Raw genomic sequence first — 16,606 nt, forward strand, 5'->3', positions numbered from 1 at the left:
GCATGTTCATAGCTCCTTGAAAGTGGAGTCACAGGTAGATAGGATAATGAAGGAGGTGTTTTCCTTTATTGGTCAGAGTACAGGAGTTGGGAGGACATGTTGCGGCTGTACAGGACATTGGTTAGGGCCACTTTTGGAACATTGTGTGCAATTCTGGGCTCCTTCCTATTGGGAAGATGTTGTGAAACTTGAAAGGGTTCAGAAAAGATTTACAAGGATGTTGCCAGGGTTGGAGGGTTTGAGCTACAGGGAGAGGCTGAACAGGCTGGGGCTGTTTTCCCTGGAGCATCGGAGGCTGAGGGGTGACCTTGTAGAGGTTTACAAAATCATGAGGGAGTGGATAGGATAAATAGACAAGTCTTTACCCCGGGGTGAGGGAATCCAGAACTAGAGGGGAATAGGTTTAGGGTGAGAGGGGAAAGATATAAAAGAGACCTAAGGGGTAACTTTTTCACACAGAGGGTGGTACGTGTATGGAACGAGCTGCCAGAGGAAGTGGTGGAGGCTGGTACAATCGCAACATTTAAAAGGCATTTGGATGGGTATATGAATAGGAAGGGTTTGGAGGGACACGGGCCGGGTGCTGGCAGGTGGGACTAGGTTGAGTTAGACCAAAGGGTCCGTGTCCGTGGTGTACATCTTTGTGACTGTTCCAGGTTTTGGACCCTCGCAAAATGTTTCCACAGGCAACAGGCCGCAGCCAGATGTTTCTCTTTTAACATATCACAATTCTCAATAACTGGAACAGTCTCTTACTGTGACTGGAATAGTTTCTTCCAATAACAGGAACAGTTTCTGCAGCCACCAGCAGAATCTAGCTTCTCTCTGTGCTGAAGCACAGCACTTGTCCATTGTCTTGCACAGCAGATGTCTGCAGTTTGTTTTGGTAACGTTCACATTACACACAGAAAACACAGAGTCTTCTGTCAGCAAATATGCTTTGGCCAAGTATCCCCGCATAAAACCGTACACAAAAGCTTTGTTCCCATAATACCCAACTCTTGCCCTCATCAGACAGAGAATCGCGTATTGGAATTGGGACAGTATGTTATGGCTGCACAACACATTGGTATGGTGACTCCAGTGAAGATTAACAAGGATGCTCCTGTGGCAGGAGGATTTGAGTTATAAGGCTGGACAGACTGAGACAATCTTCCCTGGAGAACCAGAGGTTGAAGGGTGACCTTGTAGAGGTTTATAAAATCATGGCAGGGCAAAGGTAAGGTGAATTGCCAAGTTTGGCTATGTGAGTCCAAAACTAGAGGCTGTAGATTTAAGGAGAGAGGGGAAAGATTTAAAAGGGACCTGAGGGGCAGAGGATGGTGTTTGTATGGAACGTGCTGCCAAAGGAACTGGTGGAGGAGGGTACAATTACAACACTTAAAAAATGCACTCTGATATGTATGCGGATTGGAAAGTGTAAGAGGGATGTGGGCCAAATGCTGGGAAATGGGACTATATCACTCTCCTCACGGTTTTTACTCATCTACTCAGCATCGGAAGGGTATTTCATCTTGTGGGGCAATTTAGAATGAGCGATCCTCAGGATAAGGGGTAGTAATTTCAAACAGGGATGTGGAAAAATTACTTCCCTCAAAGAACCAGTAATCTGTGAAATTCATTCTCCCAGAGTGCCGTGGTTGACAGGACATGGGGTAACCTTAAGGAGGAGATAGACAGATGTTTAACCAGTATAGGGTTGAAGGGGTACGGAGAGTAGGCAGGAAAGGGGAGTTGAAGCCGGGATGCGATCAGCCTCGATGGTATTAAATGGTGGGGCAGGCTGGATGGGCTGAATGGTGTACTCCTGCTCCCCGATGTCATGGTCTCACTGGGTTGACTTCTGATCTACCTGCAGTGGGAGGCAACCTCTGTTTCCTAACCAGGAGAAAGCAAATGTTGCTCATCAGCTTCTGGTGATCATTTCAGAGGAAACGTGCACTCCTAGGCCCAGCCATTAACCCTCCCATTCACCCACTGTCTGAATGAACAGTGTTCAGTCTTGGATGGGGATTCTCAGCAGTAAAAACAGCAGAATCCAGCTGCTGTCTTCACTGATGAACTCTCTGGTGTCTCTGCAGCTTGTAGAACTGGAGAAAACCCCTCCCACACACAGAGCAAGTGAAAGGCTTCTCCCAGGTGTGAATTCGCTGGTGTCTCAACTCAGCCAATGAATCCCTGAATCCTTTCCCACACACGGTGCAGGAGAATGGTCTCTCCCAAGTGTCAGTGTGCTGGTGGATCAACAGTCGTGCCAATTGAGTGAATCCCTTCTCACATTCAGAGCAAGTGGAATGCCTCTCCACAGTGTGAAGTTGCTGGTGTGTCAGTAGGGAAGAGGAGAGAGCAAATCCCTTCCCACAGTCACAGCAGGTGAACGGCCTCTCCCCAGTGTGCACTCGCTGATGTGCCAGCAGTCTGGACGAAGCACTGAATCCCTTCCCGCCTTTAGAGCAGGTGAAAGGCTATTCCCTGGTGTGAATTCACTCATGTTGGACAAAGCTGGAAAATCAACTGAATTGCTTCCCACACTCGGAGCAAGTGAACGGCCTCTCCCCGGTGTGAATGTGGTGGTGCGCCAGCAGTCTGGATGATGAACTGAATCCCTTCCCGCACTCGGAGCAGGTGAAAGGCCATTCACCCCTTGGATTCGCTCGTGCTGTACAAGGCAGGATGACTGAGTGAATCCCCTCCCGTACTCGGAACAGGTGAATGGCCTCTCCTTGGTGTGAACCCGCTTGTGTGGCACCAGGGAAGAGGACCGAGTGAACCCCTTCCTGCAATCCGAGCAGGTGAACGGCCTCTCCCCGGTGTGAACACGTCGATGAATCTCCAGCTCAGATGGAGACCTGTACCGTTTCCCACAGTCCCCACACTGCCATGGCTTCTCCACGGTGCTGTTGTCCTTGTGTCCCTCCAGGTTGGATGATGAACTGGAGCCTGAAGTGCCCACACACACAGAACCCCTTGATTCCGGACAAAGGGCCTCGCGCTGCCCCCGTGCTGAGGGAGCTGGAGGAGGGGAGGGCACTTTGCAACAAATCCCTTCCCTTCATTTTCCTCCAAGGCATGTGTTCACACAAAGCCCAGGGTTTCACTGTAACCTCACACTCACTGAAACTTCCTCATCCGGCCAACATCTGTGAGCACACAGTTAAAAATCACACAACACCAGGTTATAGTCCAACAGGTTTAATTGGAAGCACTAGCTTTCGGAGCGACGCTCCTTCATCAGGTGGTTGTGGAGGACACAATTGTAAGGTACAGAATTTATAGCAAAAATTTACAGTGTGATGTAACTGAAATTATACATTGGAAAGTATCTTGATCGTCTGTTGAGTCTTTCATCTGTTAGACGACCATGATAGTTTCACTTCATGTGTAAATCACAAAACCTTTTTTTGAAAAAGTTGGATTCTCAGGTTAGCTGTAACAATGGGCGTTAGCTAGGCAATATGTTGAAGGTGTTAGTCCCCCTGTGTTCTCTGTTTAGATTGATTCTAATCTAAAAAGTGAGAAAACAGAGTTTTACATAAATTCATGCAGTTTTTGAGCAAAGTACAATGTAAGTCTGCAAGTACAAATTCACCCCACAAAATATACGTGTGCATGTGGGTCTTTGTCTATCTGTGCGTGTGTGTCTGGGGTGGGGGGTTGTGAGTGTCTGTGAGAGAGAGCGTATATGTGTGTGCATGAGTGTAGAGTGGTCGAAGTTTCTGAGAGGATTCCTGTGTGGGTGTGGGAGGGTGTGTGTGTGTCTGTGTGCGTGTCTGTATATATGTGTGTCTGTGTGTATGTGTGTGTATAGGAGTGCCTGTGAGTGTATGAATTCATGTAAAACTCTGTTTTCTCACTTTTTAGATTAGAATCAATCTAAACAGAGAACACGGGGGGCTAACACCTTCAACATATTGTCTAGCTAATTCCCATTGTTATAGCTAACCTGAGAATGCAATTTTTTTTAAAAAACGTTTTGTGATTTACACATGAAAGAAGTGAAACAATCATGGTATTCGAACTGATGAAAGACTCACTGACCTCTACACTGCTGAAGCCAAACGCCAACTCAAGGACACCTCTTCCTACTGCCCCCTCGACCATGACCCCACCCCCCATCACCAAACCATCATCTCCCAGACCATACAGAACCTCATCACCTCAGGAGATCTCCCATCCACAGCTTCCAACCTCATAGTCCGGGAACCCCGCACTGCCCGGTTCTACCTCTTTCCCAAGATCCACAAGCCTGACCACCCTGGCCGACCCATTGTCTCAGCATGCTCCTGCCCCACTGAACTCATCTCTACCTACCTCGACACTGTCCTATCCCCCTTAGTCCAGGAACTCCCCACATACATTCGAGATACCACCCACGTCCTCCACCTCCTCCAAGACTTCAGTTTCTCCGGCCCCCAACGCCTCATCTTCACCATGGATATCCAATCCCTCTACACCTCCATCTGCCAAGCCCTCCGTTTTTTCCTCTCCAGACGTCCCCAACAGTACCCTTCCACCGACACTCTCATTCGTTTGGCCGAACTGGTCCTCACTCTTAACAATTTTGCCTTCGAATCCTCCCACTTCCCCCAGACCAAAGTGGTAGCCATGGGCACACGTATGGGGCCCCAGCTATGCCTGTCTCTTTGTTGGCTACGTAGAGCAGTTGATCTTCCGTAATTACACCGGCACCACTCCCCACCTCTTCCTCCGCTACATTGATGACTGCATTGGCGCCACCTCGTGCTCCCGCGAGGAGGTTGAGCAATTCATCAACTTCACCAACACATTCCACCCTGACCTTAAATTTACCTGGACCATCTCTGACACCTCCCTCCCCTTCCTGGACCTCTCCATCTAAATTAATGATGACCGACTTGACACTGACATTTTTTACAAACCCACCGACTCCCACAGCTACCTGGATTACACCTCTTCCCACTCTACCCCTTGCAAAAATGCCATCCCGTATTCCCAATTCCTCCGCCTCCGCCGTATCTGCTCCCAGGAGGACCAGTTCCACCACAGAACACACCAGATGGCCTCCTTCTTTAGAGACCACAATTTCCCTTCCCATGTGGTTAAAGATGCCCTCCAACGCATCTCGTCCACATCACGCACCTCCGCCCTCAGACCATAACAATGACAGGACGCCCCTGGTGCTCACCTTCCACCCTACTAACCTTCGCATAAACCAAATCATCCGCCGACATTTCCGCCACCTCCAAACAGACCCCACCACCAGGAATATATTTCCCTCCCCACCCCTTTCCCGCCTTCCGCAAAGACCGTTCCCTCCGTGACTACCTGGTCAGGTCCACACTCCCCCTACAACCCACCCTCCCATCCTGGCACCCTCCCCTGCCACCGCAGGAACCGTAAAACCTGTGCCCACATCTCCTCCCTCACCTCTATCCAAGGCCCTAAAGGAGCCTTCCACATCCATCAAAGTTTTATTTGCACATCCACTAATATCATTTATTGTATCCGTTGCTCCCGATGCAGTCTCCTCTACATTGGGGAGACTGGATGCCTCCTAGCAGAGCGCTTTAGGGAACATCTCTGGGACACCCGCACCAATCAACCACACTGCCCTGTGGCCCAACATTTCAACTCCCCCTCCCACTCTGCCGAGGACATGGAGGTCCTGGGCCTCCTTCACCGCCGCTCCCTCACCACCAGACACCTGGAGGAAGAACGCCTCATCTTCCGCCTCGGAACACTTCAAGCCCAGGGCATCAATGTGCACTTCAACAGTTTCCTCATTTCCCCTTCCCCCACCTCACCCTAGTTCCAAACTTCCAGCTCAGCACTGTCCCCATGACTTGTCCTACCTGCCTATCTCCTTTTCCACCTATCCACTCCACCCTCTCCTCCCTGACCTATCACCTTCATCCCCTCCCCCACTCACCTATTGTACTCTATGCTATTCTCTCCCCACCCCCACCAGCTTATCTCTCCATGCTCCAGGCTCTCTGCCTTTATTCCTGATGAAGGGCTTTTGCCCGAAACGTCGATTTCGAAGCTCCTTGGATGCTGCCTGAACTGCTGTGCTCTTCCAGCACCACTAATCCAGAAGATGAACAGACGATCAAGGTATTTTTCAATGTATAATTTCAGTTACATCACACTGTAAAATTTTGCAATAAATTCTGTGCCTTAGAATTGTGTCCTCCACTATCACCTGATGGAGGAGCGGCGCTCCGAAAGCTAGTGTGCTTCCAATTAAACCTGTTGGACTATAACCTGGTGTCGTGGGATTTTTAACTTTGTACACCCCAGTCCAACACCGGCATCTCCAAATCATCTGTGAGCACAACACTCTCTGTTCCCATTCTGGGATTAAACTGTTCATTTGCAGGAACTGAAGGGAATGAAGGGAGTGAATCCAGGGAAGGGGCTGACTCAGGAAAGGTTGGTCTAGGTCTGGATCAAAGATATCGACATTCCCTGATCAAAATGAATACATGCAGAAACGTGTGCTTCAACACAAAACAACTTTATTCACTTAATTTACTTTAGTTACATGCAAAGTAATGAGTGATTCTATTATCTTAAAAGACTTTTCATACAGTCAACAAGTCTCACTGCCTTGGCTTCATATCGAGGTCTTCTGGGTGATGGCTAACACTTGGAAATCTATTTCCCTTCCCACGATCTGGTCTCTCGAACCCCAGTCCAATGGTGAATGTCTCTCAAGCTGGGAAATACTATTCTGACGCTGATATTAAGTGCTGTACTGCAGTCTCTTGAGTACCTTTCCCGTTCATTCCTTTGTACACAAACAGGTGGGTGTGTCTCTGTGCCTTTGCACAACAGCCTGTTCCCAAGACCAGCCAAGGTCACTGCAGTTACCTTCCAGCCAGAACAGCCTGGATTTGCCCGAAGCCTTTTTTTCATTGCAATGCACAATTAACAATCTGGGTCGGAGGTATTTTGCCCCCTCAGGTGACACATTGATACAAGGTTCGATCATATGTAATCCACGGAGCGCTAGCTAATGGGAGAGAAAATCGGCTTGACAGTAGGAGACAAAGGGTGGTGGTAGAGGATTGGTATTCAGACTGGAGGCCTGTGACCAGCGGTGTGCTGCAAGGTTCAGTTCTGGATCTACTGTTATTCATCATTTACATAAACGCTTTGGAAGAGACTGCAGCAGGAATGGTTAACAGGTTTGCAGATGACACCAAAATTGCTGACATATTCCAAAGATCTGCAGGTTAGGTGAATTGGCCATGCTAAATTGCCCGTAGTACTAGGTGCATTAGTCAGGGATAAATATAGGGGAATGGGACTGGGTGGGTTGCTCATCAGAGGGTCAGTGTAGCCTTGTTGGGCCGAAGGGTCTGTTTCCACACTGTAGGAAATCTAATCTAATCTAATCTAGTTTAAGGTAAAGAGGGCAATCTGAGAGTACAACAGGATCTTGATCAGCTGGGCCTGAGGAATGGCAGATGGAGTTTAATTAAAAGAAATGTAAGGTGTTGCATTTTGCTCAGACACACCAACACAGGATTTACACAGGTGGAGGGTGTTGTTAAACAGAGAGACTAGGGTTGCAGGTACAAAGTTCCTTGACAGTGGCGTTGCAGATAGACAGGGTGGTGAAGAAGGCGTTTGGTACACTTCCTCTCATTGTTCAGAGAATCGGGACAGAATGTTACGGCTGCACAACACATTGGTATGGCCACAGCGTTCAGTGAAGATTAACAAGGATGCTCCTGTGGCAGGAGGATTTGAGTTGTAAGGCTGGACAGACTGAGTCATTCTACCCTGGAGAACCAAAGTCTGAGGGGTGACCTTGTAGAGGTTTCTAAAATCATGGCAGGGCAAAGGTAAGGTGAATTGCCAAGTTTCATTCCCTCGGTTATGGGAGTCCAAAACTAGAGGCCGTAGATTTAAGGAGAGAGGGGAAAGATTTAAAAGGGACCTGAGGGGCAGAGGATGGTGTGAATGGAACGTGTTGGCAAAGGGATTGGTGAAGGAGGGTACAATTATAATACTTAAAACACATTTGGATATGTATGTGGATTGGAAAGTGTAAGAGGGATATGGGCCAAATGCTGGGAAATTGGACTACATCACTCCCCTCACTGTCTTTACTCATCTACTCAGCATCGGAAGGCTATTTCATCTTGTGGGGCAATTTAGAATGAGCGATCTTCAGGATAAGGGGTAGTAATTTCAAACAGGGATGTGGAGAAATTACTACCCACAAAGGGTCAGTAATCTGTGAAATTCATTCTCCCAGAGTGCTGTGGATGCCAGGACATGGAGTAAACTTAAGGAGGAGATAGACAGATGTTTAATCAGTTTAGGGTTGAAGGGGTACGGAGAGTAGGCAGGAAAGGGGAGTTGAAACCGATATGCGATCAGCCTCGATGGTATTAAATGGTGGAGCAGGCTCAATGGGCTGAATGGTGCTCCTCGATATCATGGTCTAACTGGGTTGACCTTAGATCTACCTGCAGTGGTAGGCAACCTCTGTTTCCAAACCAGGATAAAATAAATATCGTCCATCAGCTTCTGTGGATCATTTCAAGAGGAAGTGTGCTATCCCAGTTTGAGACAGCACCAGCCCCACTGGAATAAAACAAAATACACTGACCCTCCCACTTCACCCATTGTCCGAACGAACACTGCTCAGTCCTGGATGTGATTCTCAGCAGCAAGAACAGCAGAATCCAACTGCAGTCTTAACTGATGAACTCTCTGGTGACTCCGCAGCTTGTATGACTGAATAAATCCCCTCCCACACACAGAGCAGATGAATGGCTTCTCCCCGGTGTGAATTCGCTGATGTTTCAGCAGATTTGATGAATCCCTGAACGCTTTTCCGCAAACGGTGCAGGGGAATGGTCGCTCCCCGGTGTGGATGTGCTGGTGAGTCAACAGTCGGGTGGATCGAGTGAATCCCTTCCCACACTCAGAGCAGGTGAACTGCCTCTCCCCGGTGTGAAGTTGCTGGTGTACCCGAAGGCTACCAGAGTGAGCAAATTTCTTCCCGCACTGAGAGCAGGTGAATGGGCACTCCCTGGTATGGACCCGCTCATGTGACAGCAGACTGGATAAGCGACTGAATCCCTTCTCACACCTGAAGCAGGTGAATGGCTTCTCCCTGGTGTGAACCCGCTTGTGTGCCATCAATGCAGAAGACTGAATGAATCCCTGCCCGCACTCCGAGCAAATGAACGGCCTCTCCCCGGTGTGAACTCGCCAGTGTCTCTTCAGGTCGGAGGAATGAGTGAATCCCTTCCCACAGTCTGTGCAGGTGAACGGCCTCTCCCCGGTGTGGAAACGTCGGTGACTCTCCAGCCCAGATGGAAACCTGAATCGTTTCCCACAGTCCCCACACTGCCATGGCTTCTCCACGGTGCTGTTGTCCTTGTGTCCCTCCAGGTTGGATGATGAACTGGAGCCTGAAGTGCCCACACACACAGAACCCCCTGATGGTGTCTCCTGGAGGAATGTTATTGCAGCAACAACTTCCGCATTCAGACAATAGGGGTGCTCCGATTGGCTGGAGGTCCCGTGCGCTTCCGGTCCTCCAGAGCTGTCAATTGGATAGTCCGCATGCCTACCTGTCAAGAGCCAGCCAATAGGAGCCGCGGCTGTTCCGGACAAAGGGCCTCGCGCTGCCCCCGTGCTGAGGGAGCTGGAGGAGGGGAGGGCACTTTGCAACAAATCCCTTCCCTTCATTTTCCTCCAAGGCATGTGTTCACACAAAGCCCAGGGTTTCACTGTAACCTCACACTCACTGAAACTTCCTCATCTGGCCCACCATAGAGATGTACAACACTGAAACAGACCCTTCAGATCAACTGGTCCATTCTGACCAGATATCCTCAATCTAGATTTGGAGGAGCCAGTGTTGGACTGGGGTGAACAAAGTTAAAAATCACACAACACCAGGTTATAGTCCATATCTGTGAGCACAACACTCTCTGTTCCCGTTCTGGGGTTAAACTGTTTACTTGCATAACACCAGGTTACAGTCCAAAGCTCGTACTTCCAAGTAAACCTGTTGGACGATAACCTGGAGTTGTGTGGTTTTTAACTTTGTAGCACCAGCACCTCGACATAATGTTCATTTGCGGGAACTGGAGGGAAATGGAGTGAATCTAATAAAGGATAGTCTAAAGATCTTTTGTTACAGGAAGGTTTTAGATTAGATTACTTACAGTGTGGAAACAGGCCCTTTGGCCCAACAAGTCCACACCGCCCCGCCGAAGCGCAACCCACCCATACCCCTACATTTACCCCTTACCTAACACTACGGGCAATTTAGTATGGCCAATTCACCTAACCATCTTTGGACTGTGGGAGGAAACCGGAGCACCCGGAGGAAACCCACGCAGACACGGGGAGAATGTGCAAACTCCACACAGTCAGTCACCTGAGGTGTGAATTGAACCCGGGTCTCAGGCGCTGTGAGGCAGCAGTGCTAACCACTGTGCCACCATGTCACCCATAAGTTTTGACAATTGTTTTTGTAATTGATGAAAGTGCATGTTTTGTACCACCAAATACAACTTAATTAAGGTTCAACATTTATTTAATCAAGTTTGATTATGATGTAGCTATTGATACCATGGTCATATATTTGGTTCATACAAGATATACTCATTCAGAAATGAATCATACAATCCCATGAAAGACAAGTTTTGGGAGTCATGTCGTCATGAATGGTGAAATGAACTTGCATCTTTTCTTATTGTCAACAAACTCCGATATATTACGTTCAGTGTCACTAGTAAGGATTGAGTCTTAATTCTCTGCACCGACCTGGACTAAATCCAGACACACAGTCCACTGAATTTGTTTGTGATTAAACTGTGACCACCGCAGCCAAAGTTGCAAGTGACTCAAAAATAGGTGGACAGGTAGGTCACAAGAGGGACAAAAACCGTCCAAAGAAGATATCTACAGGTTGACAAAGTCGGCAAAGAAGTTAGCAAAACGAGTCAATATGGAAACTGGAATGCTGTTCCAATTTTGGAAGGGGGAACAAAAGAACAGAACTTTTTGAAATGGAAAAAAATCCGCAAAAAGTTGCAAGACAAAAAGACTTTGAAATTCCAGTGCACCAAACACAGCTGGCACACAGGGGTAACACAGGCAAGTCATATCAACGCTGTTCAGGACATTTTTAGAATATTGTGTGCGATTCTGATCTTCCTATCAGAAGAATATTGTGAAACTGGAAAGGGTTGAAAAAAGATTTACAAGGATGTTGCCAGGGTTGGAGGATTTGAGCTACAGGGAGAGGCTGAATTGGCTGGGGGCTGTTTTCCCTGGAGCGTCGGAGGCTGAGGGGTGACCTCATAGAGGTTTATAAAATCATGAGGGGCATGGATAGGATAAATAGACAAGGTCTTTTGCCAGGGGCGGGGGAGTCCAGAACTAGAGGGGAATAGGTTTAGGGTGAGAGGGGAAAGAATTAAAAGAGACCTAAGGGACAACATTTTCATACAGAGGGTGGTACGGGTATGGAATGAGTTGATAGTGGTCCAGGCTGGTACAATTACAGCATTTTAAAGACATCTAGATAGGGACACGAATAGGAAGGGTTTAGAGGGATATAGGCCAAGTGCTAGCAAATGGGACTAGATTAGGTTAGGGATATCTGGTCGGCATGGACGAGTTGGACCGAAGGGTCTGTTTCCATGCTGTCCATCTTAATGACTCTATAACAGGTACCCAGGAAGGCGAATGGAATATTGGCCCTTATTTCAAGAGGGGGGGGGCGGGGGCGGGAGCTGGAACCTAACAGTAGGGAAGTCCTACTGCAACTCCCCAAGGTGCTGAGGAGATCACAACTGGAATATTGCGTGGGCCCGTTCCGGTTCCCCTCACTGAAGAAAAGGTATCATTTCATTGGAGGCAGTTCAGTGAAGGTTCACTCAGGTGATCCCTAGTGTGGAGGGGACTACGTTATGAACCAAGGTTAAACAGGTTGGGACCGCACTCACTGGCGCTTGGAGGAGAGAGGTGTGACCTTGCTGAAACCAATCAGATACTGAAGGGTCAGTCCTGAGAGGATGCTTCCCCTCCCCTCATGGGGGCACAGTCTCAGAACAAAAGGGGGCACTGATTTAAGATGAGGAGGAATATCTTTCCTCAGAGGGTCTTTGGAACTCCTTGCCGCAGAGAGCTGTGGGGGCAGAGTCCTTATGAGCCATCTGAGGCTCAGAGTCTTGATCCGTCGGGGAGTCCCAGGGTTATGGGCAAAGTGGAGGCGAGGATTGTCGGTTCGACCGCGATCGTGTTGCCGAGCAGGAGTAGACCAAGAGGGGCCAAATGACCTCCTCGTGTTCCTGTTTCTTATGGTCTTCTTCCAAAAAAAACAAGAGAAATTCTCATCAACCTACGCGGAGTTGTGATAACCCTCCACTGGAGCAGGTGGGATGCGAGCCACGACTTCCCGATGCACAGTGAGGGAGGAACACTACCACAAGGGCCCATGTTCTTAAACTAAGAGTGACCTTGGGCCCATGAATTGCAAATGATTCAGATGAGAGTGCAGCAAGCAATTAGCTGAGCTGCTATAAATAGTAAGATTCTGTAGAGACTACTTACAGAAAGGAAAACAGGCCTCTTGCCCCAATGAGTCTACACTGAGTCTCCAGAAGAGCCTTCAACCCAGGCCCATATCCCCCTGCTCAAAGATTCCTCCACCACCTCCCCGCCCCCATCTCTGTGACACTGCATTTCCCACGGCTAACACACCTAATATCCCCGGTCACTATGCGGCCATTTAGCACAGCCAATCCACTTTAACCTGCACATCCCTGGACACTACGGGTAATTTAGCATGGCCAATCCACCCTAACTCTACATCCCAGGGCACTATGGGTAATTAGCATGGCCAGTCCACCCTAACCTACACATCCCTGGGCACTATGGGTAATTTAGCATGGCCAGTCCACCCTAACCTACACATCTTTTGGAGGAAACTGGAACATCCGGAGGAAATCCATGCAGAGACAGGGAGAGAACGTGTAAACTTCACACAGACAGCCGCCCTGAGGCTGGAATCAAACCCGGGTCCCTGGCGCCATGAGGCAGCAGTGCTCACCACTGAGCCACCATGCCGTCCTGGGACAGTAGCGATCACGGTCGGATCTGATGCTTGTCATGGCTTGTGGATTCGCTGGTGCCTCCGCAGGTTGGAGGACTGGGTGAAACCCTTCCCGCACCGGGAGCAGGTGAACGGCCTCTCCCCGGTGTGGACCCTCCGGTGCCTCAGCAGCTTGGATGAGTTGCCGAAGGCCTTCCCGCACAGTGAGCAGGAGAAGGGCCTCTCCCCGGTGTGGACCCGCCGGTGGGTCAGCAGGTTGGACAGCTGGTTGAAGGCCTTGCCGCACTCGGGGCAGGGGAATGGCCTCTCGCCGGTGTGGACCCGCTGGTGGGTCAGCAGGTTGGAGGAGTTGGCGAAGCCCTTGCTGCACTCGGGGCAGGCGAAAGGCCTCTCCCCGGTGTGCAGCCGCCGGTGGGCGCGCAGGACGGAGGGGTTGGCAAAGGCCTTGCCGCACTCGGGGCACGGGAAAGGCTTCAGCCCGGCGTGGGCCCGCTGGTGGGTGCGCAGGACAAAGGGGTTGGCAAAGGCCTTGCCGCACTGAGGGCAGGCGAACGGCCTCTCCCCGGTGTGGAGCCGCCGGTGGGCACGCAGGACGGAGGAGTCAGTGAAGCCCATTCCGCACTCGGGGCAGGGGAATGGCTTCTGCCCAGTGTGGATCTGTTGGTGCCTGTGCAGGTGGGAGGACTGGGTGAAGCCCTTTCCGCAGTGCGGGCAGGCGAACGGCCTCTCCCCCGTGTGGACCCGCCGGTGAATCTCCAGCGCTGACGGCGACAGGAATCCCTTGCCACACTCCCCACACTTCCACCGTTTCTCCCCGGGGCGGGGGTCCCCGCGCCTCGCCAGGTTGGATCTCTAAGCCGAACGCGCAACCGCGCGGACACGCTGTCCCACCGCGAGAGGCACTGCGCGTTCGCCGGGCTGGGAAACCCCCGGTTAAAGCCTTCTCTGCAGCCGGTTCACTCCCGATGGCTTTGGTGTGGTGCTCTTCCCCGGTCGCAGCACCCGTCTCGCATCATCTCTTCACGACTCAGGTCCAGGTATCGCAGCGACTCTGTGGCGCAAAGGTTCAGTTTGAGATTTCTGTCTGCAAATCCTCCCCTCGTACAGCCCCTGCAGTGAGGAGATTGCAAACGTCAGCACAGGATAGAAATTCAGAACACACTGTTCCCGCTTCTGCACATCATACTTTCCTCTGTCATCCCCAGACAGTTGTCATAGAGATGTACAGCACGGAAACAGACCCTTCGGCCCAACCCGTCCATGCCGACCCAGATATCCCAACCCAACCTAGTCCCACCTGCCAGCACCCGGCCCATATCCCTCCAAACCCTTCCTATTCATATACCCATCCAAATGCCTCTTAAATGTTACAATTGTACCAGCCTCCACCGCTTCCCTCTGGCAGCTCATTCCATACATACACTAGCCTCTGTGTGAAAAAGTTGCCCCTTAGGTCTCTTTTATACCTTTCCCCTCTCACCCTAAACCTATGCCTCTAGTTCTGGACTCCCCTCATCCCAGAGAAAAGACTTTGCCTATTTATCCAATCCATGCCCTTTGAGATTTTATAAACCTCTATAAGGTCACCCCTCAGCCTCCGATGCTCCAGGGAAAACAGCCCCAGTCTGTTCAACCTCTCCCTGTAGCTCAAATCCTCCAACCCTGGCAACATCCTAGTACATCTTTCAGGTTTCACAACATCTTTCCGATAGGAAGGAGACCAGAATTGCACACAATATTCCAACGGTGGCCTAACTAATGTCCTGTACAGCTGCAACAATGACCTCCCAACTCCTGGACTCAATACTCTGACCGATAAAGGAAAGCATACCAAATGCCTTCTTCACTATCCTATCTACCTGCGACTCCACTTTCAAGGAGCTACGAACCTGCACTCCAAGGTCTCTTTGTTCAGCAACACTCCCTAGGACCTTACCATTAAGTGTATAAGTCCTGCTAAGATTTGCTTTCCCAAAAGTGAGGACTGCAGATGCTGGAAATCCGAGGCTCTCCCAACTCCTCTACTCAATCTCCATCCTACACACTCTCCAGCCATCCTCACCTCACTGTCCGAATATCTGCCCTCTTCCCCATTTTCCAGAAAGGGGCTGATCCTTAAAAAGCTGTAAATCTCGATCCCACACCCTGCGCCTTCATTCTCATTCTGCTCTACCTAACATCGCAGAATGATACAAATGTTACGGCACAGGAGGTGATTTCACCGTACCAGCTTATTAAATAAACATCATCCCTTAGTGCCAAATTCCTGTTTTGTCCCCATACCACTGCGCGTTACTTTTTATGTAAATAACTATCCAATTCCCTCCCAAATGGCCCAATTGAACCTGCCTCCACCACACTTCCAGTCCACAAAGTAAACTATTCACTGAGTGAGAAAGGTTTGCCTCTCTTCAACCTTGCTTCATTTGCATCTCATTTTATACACATAATCTCTCATTCGCATTCCTTTTACCAGCAGGAACAGTTTCTCCCAATCTAGGAGGTAGATTAGGTGGCTCAGTGGTTAGCCCTGCTGCCTCACAGCACCAGGGTCCCAAGTTCGATTCCAGCCCTGGGTGGCTGTCTGTGTGGAGTTTGCACAATCCCCCCCCCCCCCCCCCCGCACCGTGTCAGCGTGGGTTTCCTCCGGGTGCTCCGGTTTCCTCCCACAGTCCAAAGATGTGCAGTTCAGGTGAATCGGCCATGCTAAATTACCCATAGTGTTAGGTGCATTAGGCAGAGGGAAATGGGACTGGGTGGGTTACTCTTTGGAGGGTCAGGTGTAGACTGGTTGGGCCAAAGGGTCTGTTTCCATACTGTAGGGAAGCTAATCTAAGCCTGTTCATTTTCAAAAACTTTAGCGGGTTTCCTCTAAGTCATCTTCGCTCCAAGGAGAGCAGTCCCAACTTCTCCCAGTTAGCAAGTTTGCAAATGACACCAAGACTGGTGGAGTAGCAGATGCTAACCACTGAGTGCCAGGGACCCGGGTTCAACTTCAGCCTCGGGTGACTGCCTGTGTGGAGTTTGCACATTCTCCCCGTATCTGCGTGGGTTTGCTCCGGTTTCCTCCCACAATCCAAAGATGTGCAGGTCAGGTGGGTCGAGGAGAAAGTGAGGACTGCAGATGCTGGAGATCAGAGCTGAAAATGTGTTGCTGGAAAAGCGCAGCAGGTCAGGCAGCATCCAGGGAGCAGGAGAATCGATGTTTCGGGCATAAGCCCTGATTCCTGAAGAAGGGCTTATGCCCGAAACGTCGATTCTCCTGTTCCTTGGATGCTGCCTGACCTGCTGTGCTTTTCCAGCAACACATTTTCAGGTCAGGTGGGTCGGCCATGCTAAATTACTCATAGCGTTAGGTGCATTAGGCAGAGGAAAATGGGTCTGGCTGGGTTGCTCTTCGGAGGGTTGGGGTGGACTGGTTGGGCCGAAGGGCCTGTTTCCACACTGTAGGGCAATGTAATCAGAAATTGTCCGGATCCATTGACCCACTTGAGTGCAGGTCAGGTGAGTTGGCCATGCTAAATCGCC

At 50.0% G+C, this 16,606-nt stretch overlaps 2 protein-coding genes across 7 annotated transcripts in view; both read right to left on the reverse strand.

Moving 5' to 3' along the window:
* The window catches only part of LOC148144593 (uncharacterized), a 233,819-nt gene that overhangs the window by 172,750 nt on the left and 44,463 nt on the right, over positions 1-16,606 (reverse strand). For 4 of the 6 annotated variants that reach the window (XM_087974939.1, XM_087974941.1, XM_087974940.1 and 1 more), the window contains exon 2: positions 10,535-14,188. In XM_087974939.1, the coding sequence (XP_087831065.1) occupies positions 13,133-13,693 (561 nt within the window). In that variant the 5' untranslated portion in view covers positions 13,694-14,188 and the 3' untranslated portion in view covers positions 10,535-13,132. Of the gene's footprint in view, positions 1-10,534; positions 14,189-16,606 lie in introns of those variants that run through there. The other 2 variants (XR_015751527.1, XR_015751526.1) reach the window with 2 other exon arrangements.
* On the reverse strand, positions 6,481-9,696 carry LOC122543527 (uncharacterized). The gene has a single exon (XM_043682323.2). The coding sequence runs from the start codon at positions 9,694-9,696 to the stop codon at positions 8,641-8,643; it is 1,056 nt and encodes a 351-aa protein (XP_043538258.2). The 3' UTR covers positions 6,481-8,640.

The sequence above is a fragment of the Chiloscyllium plagiosum genome, unplaced genomic scaffold (assembly GCF_037043375.1).
Source record: "Chiloscyllium plagiosum isolate Xiang-an unplaced genomic scaffold, Cpla_swu_hap1 HiC_scaffold_27, whole genome shotgun sequence".
NCBI lineage: Eukaryota > Metazoa > Chordata > Chondrichthyes > Orectolobiformes > Hemiscylliidae > Chiloscyllium > Chiloscyllium plagiosum.

Excerpts from the sequence above, each read along its gene's own strand:
- LOC122543527 (XM_043682323.2), bottom strand. The coding sequence starts at position 9,696 with ATGAAGGGAAGGGATTTGTTGCAAAGTGCCCTCCCCTCCTCCAGCTCC.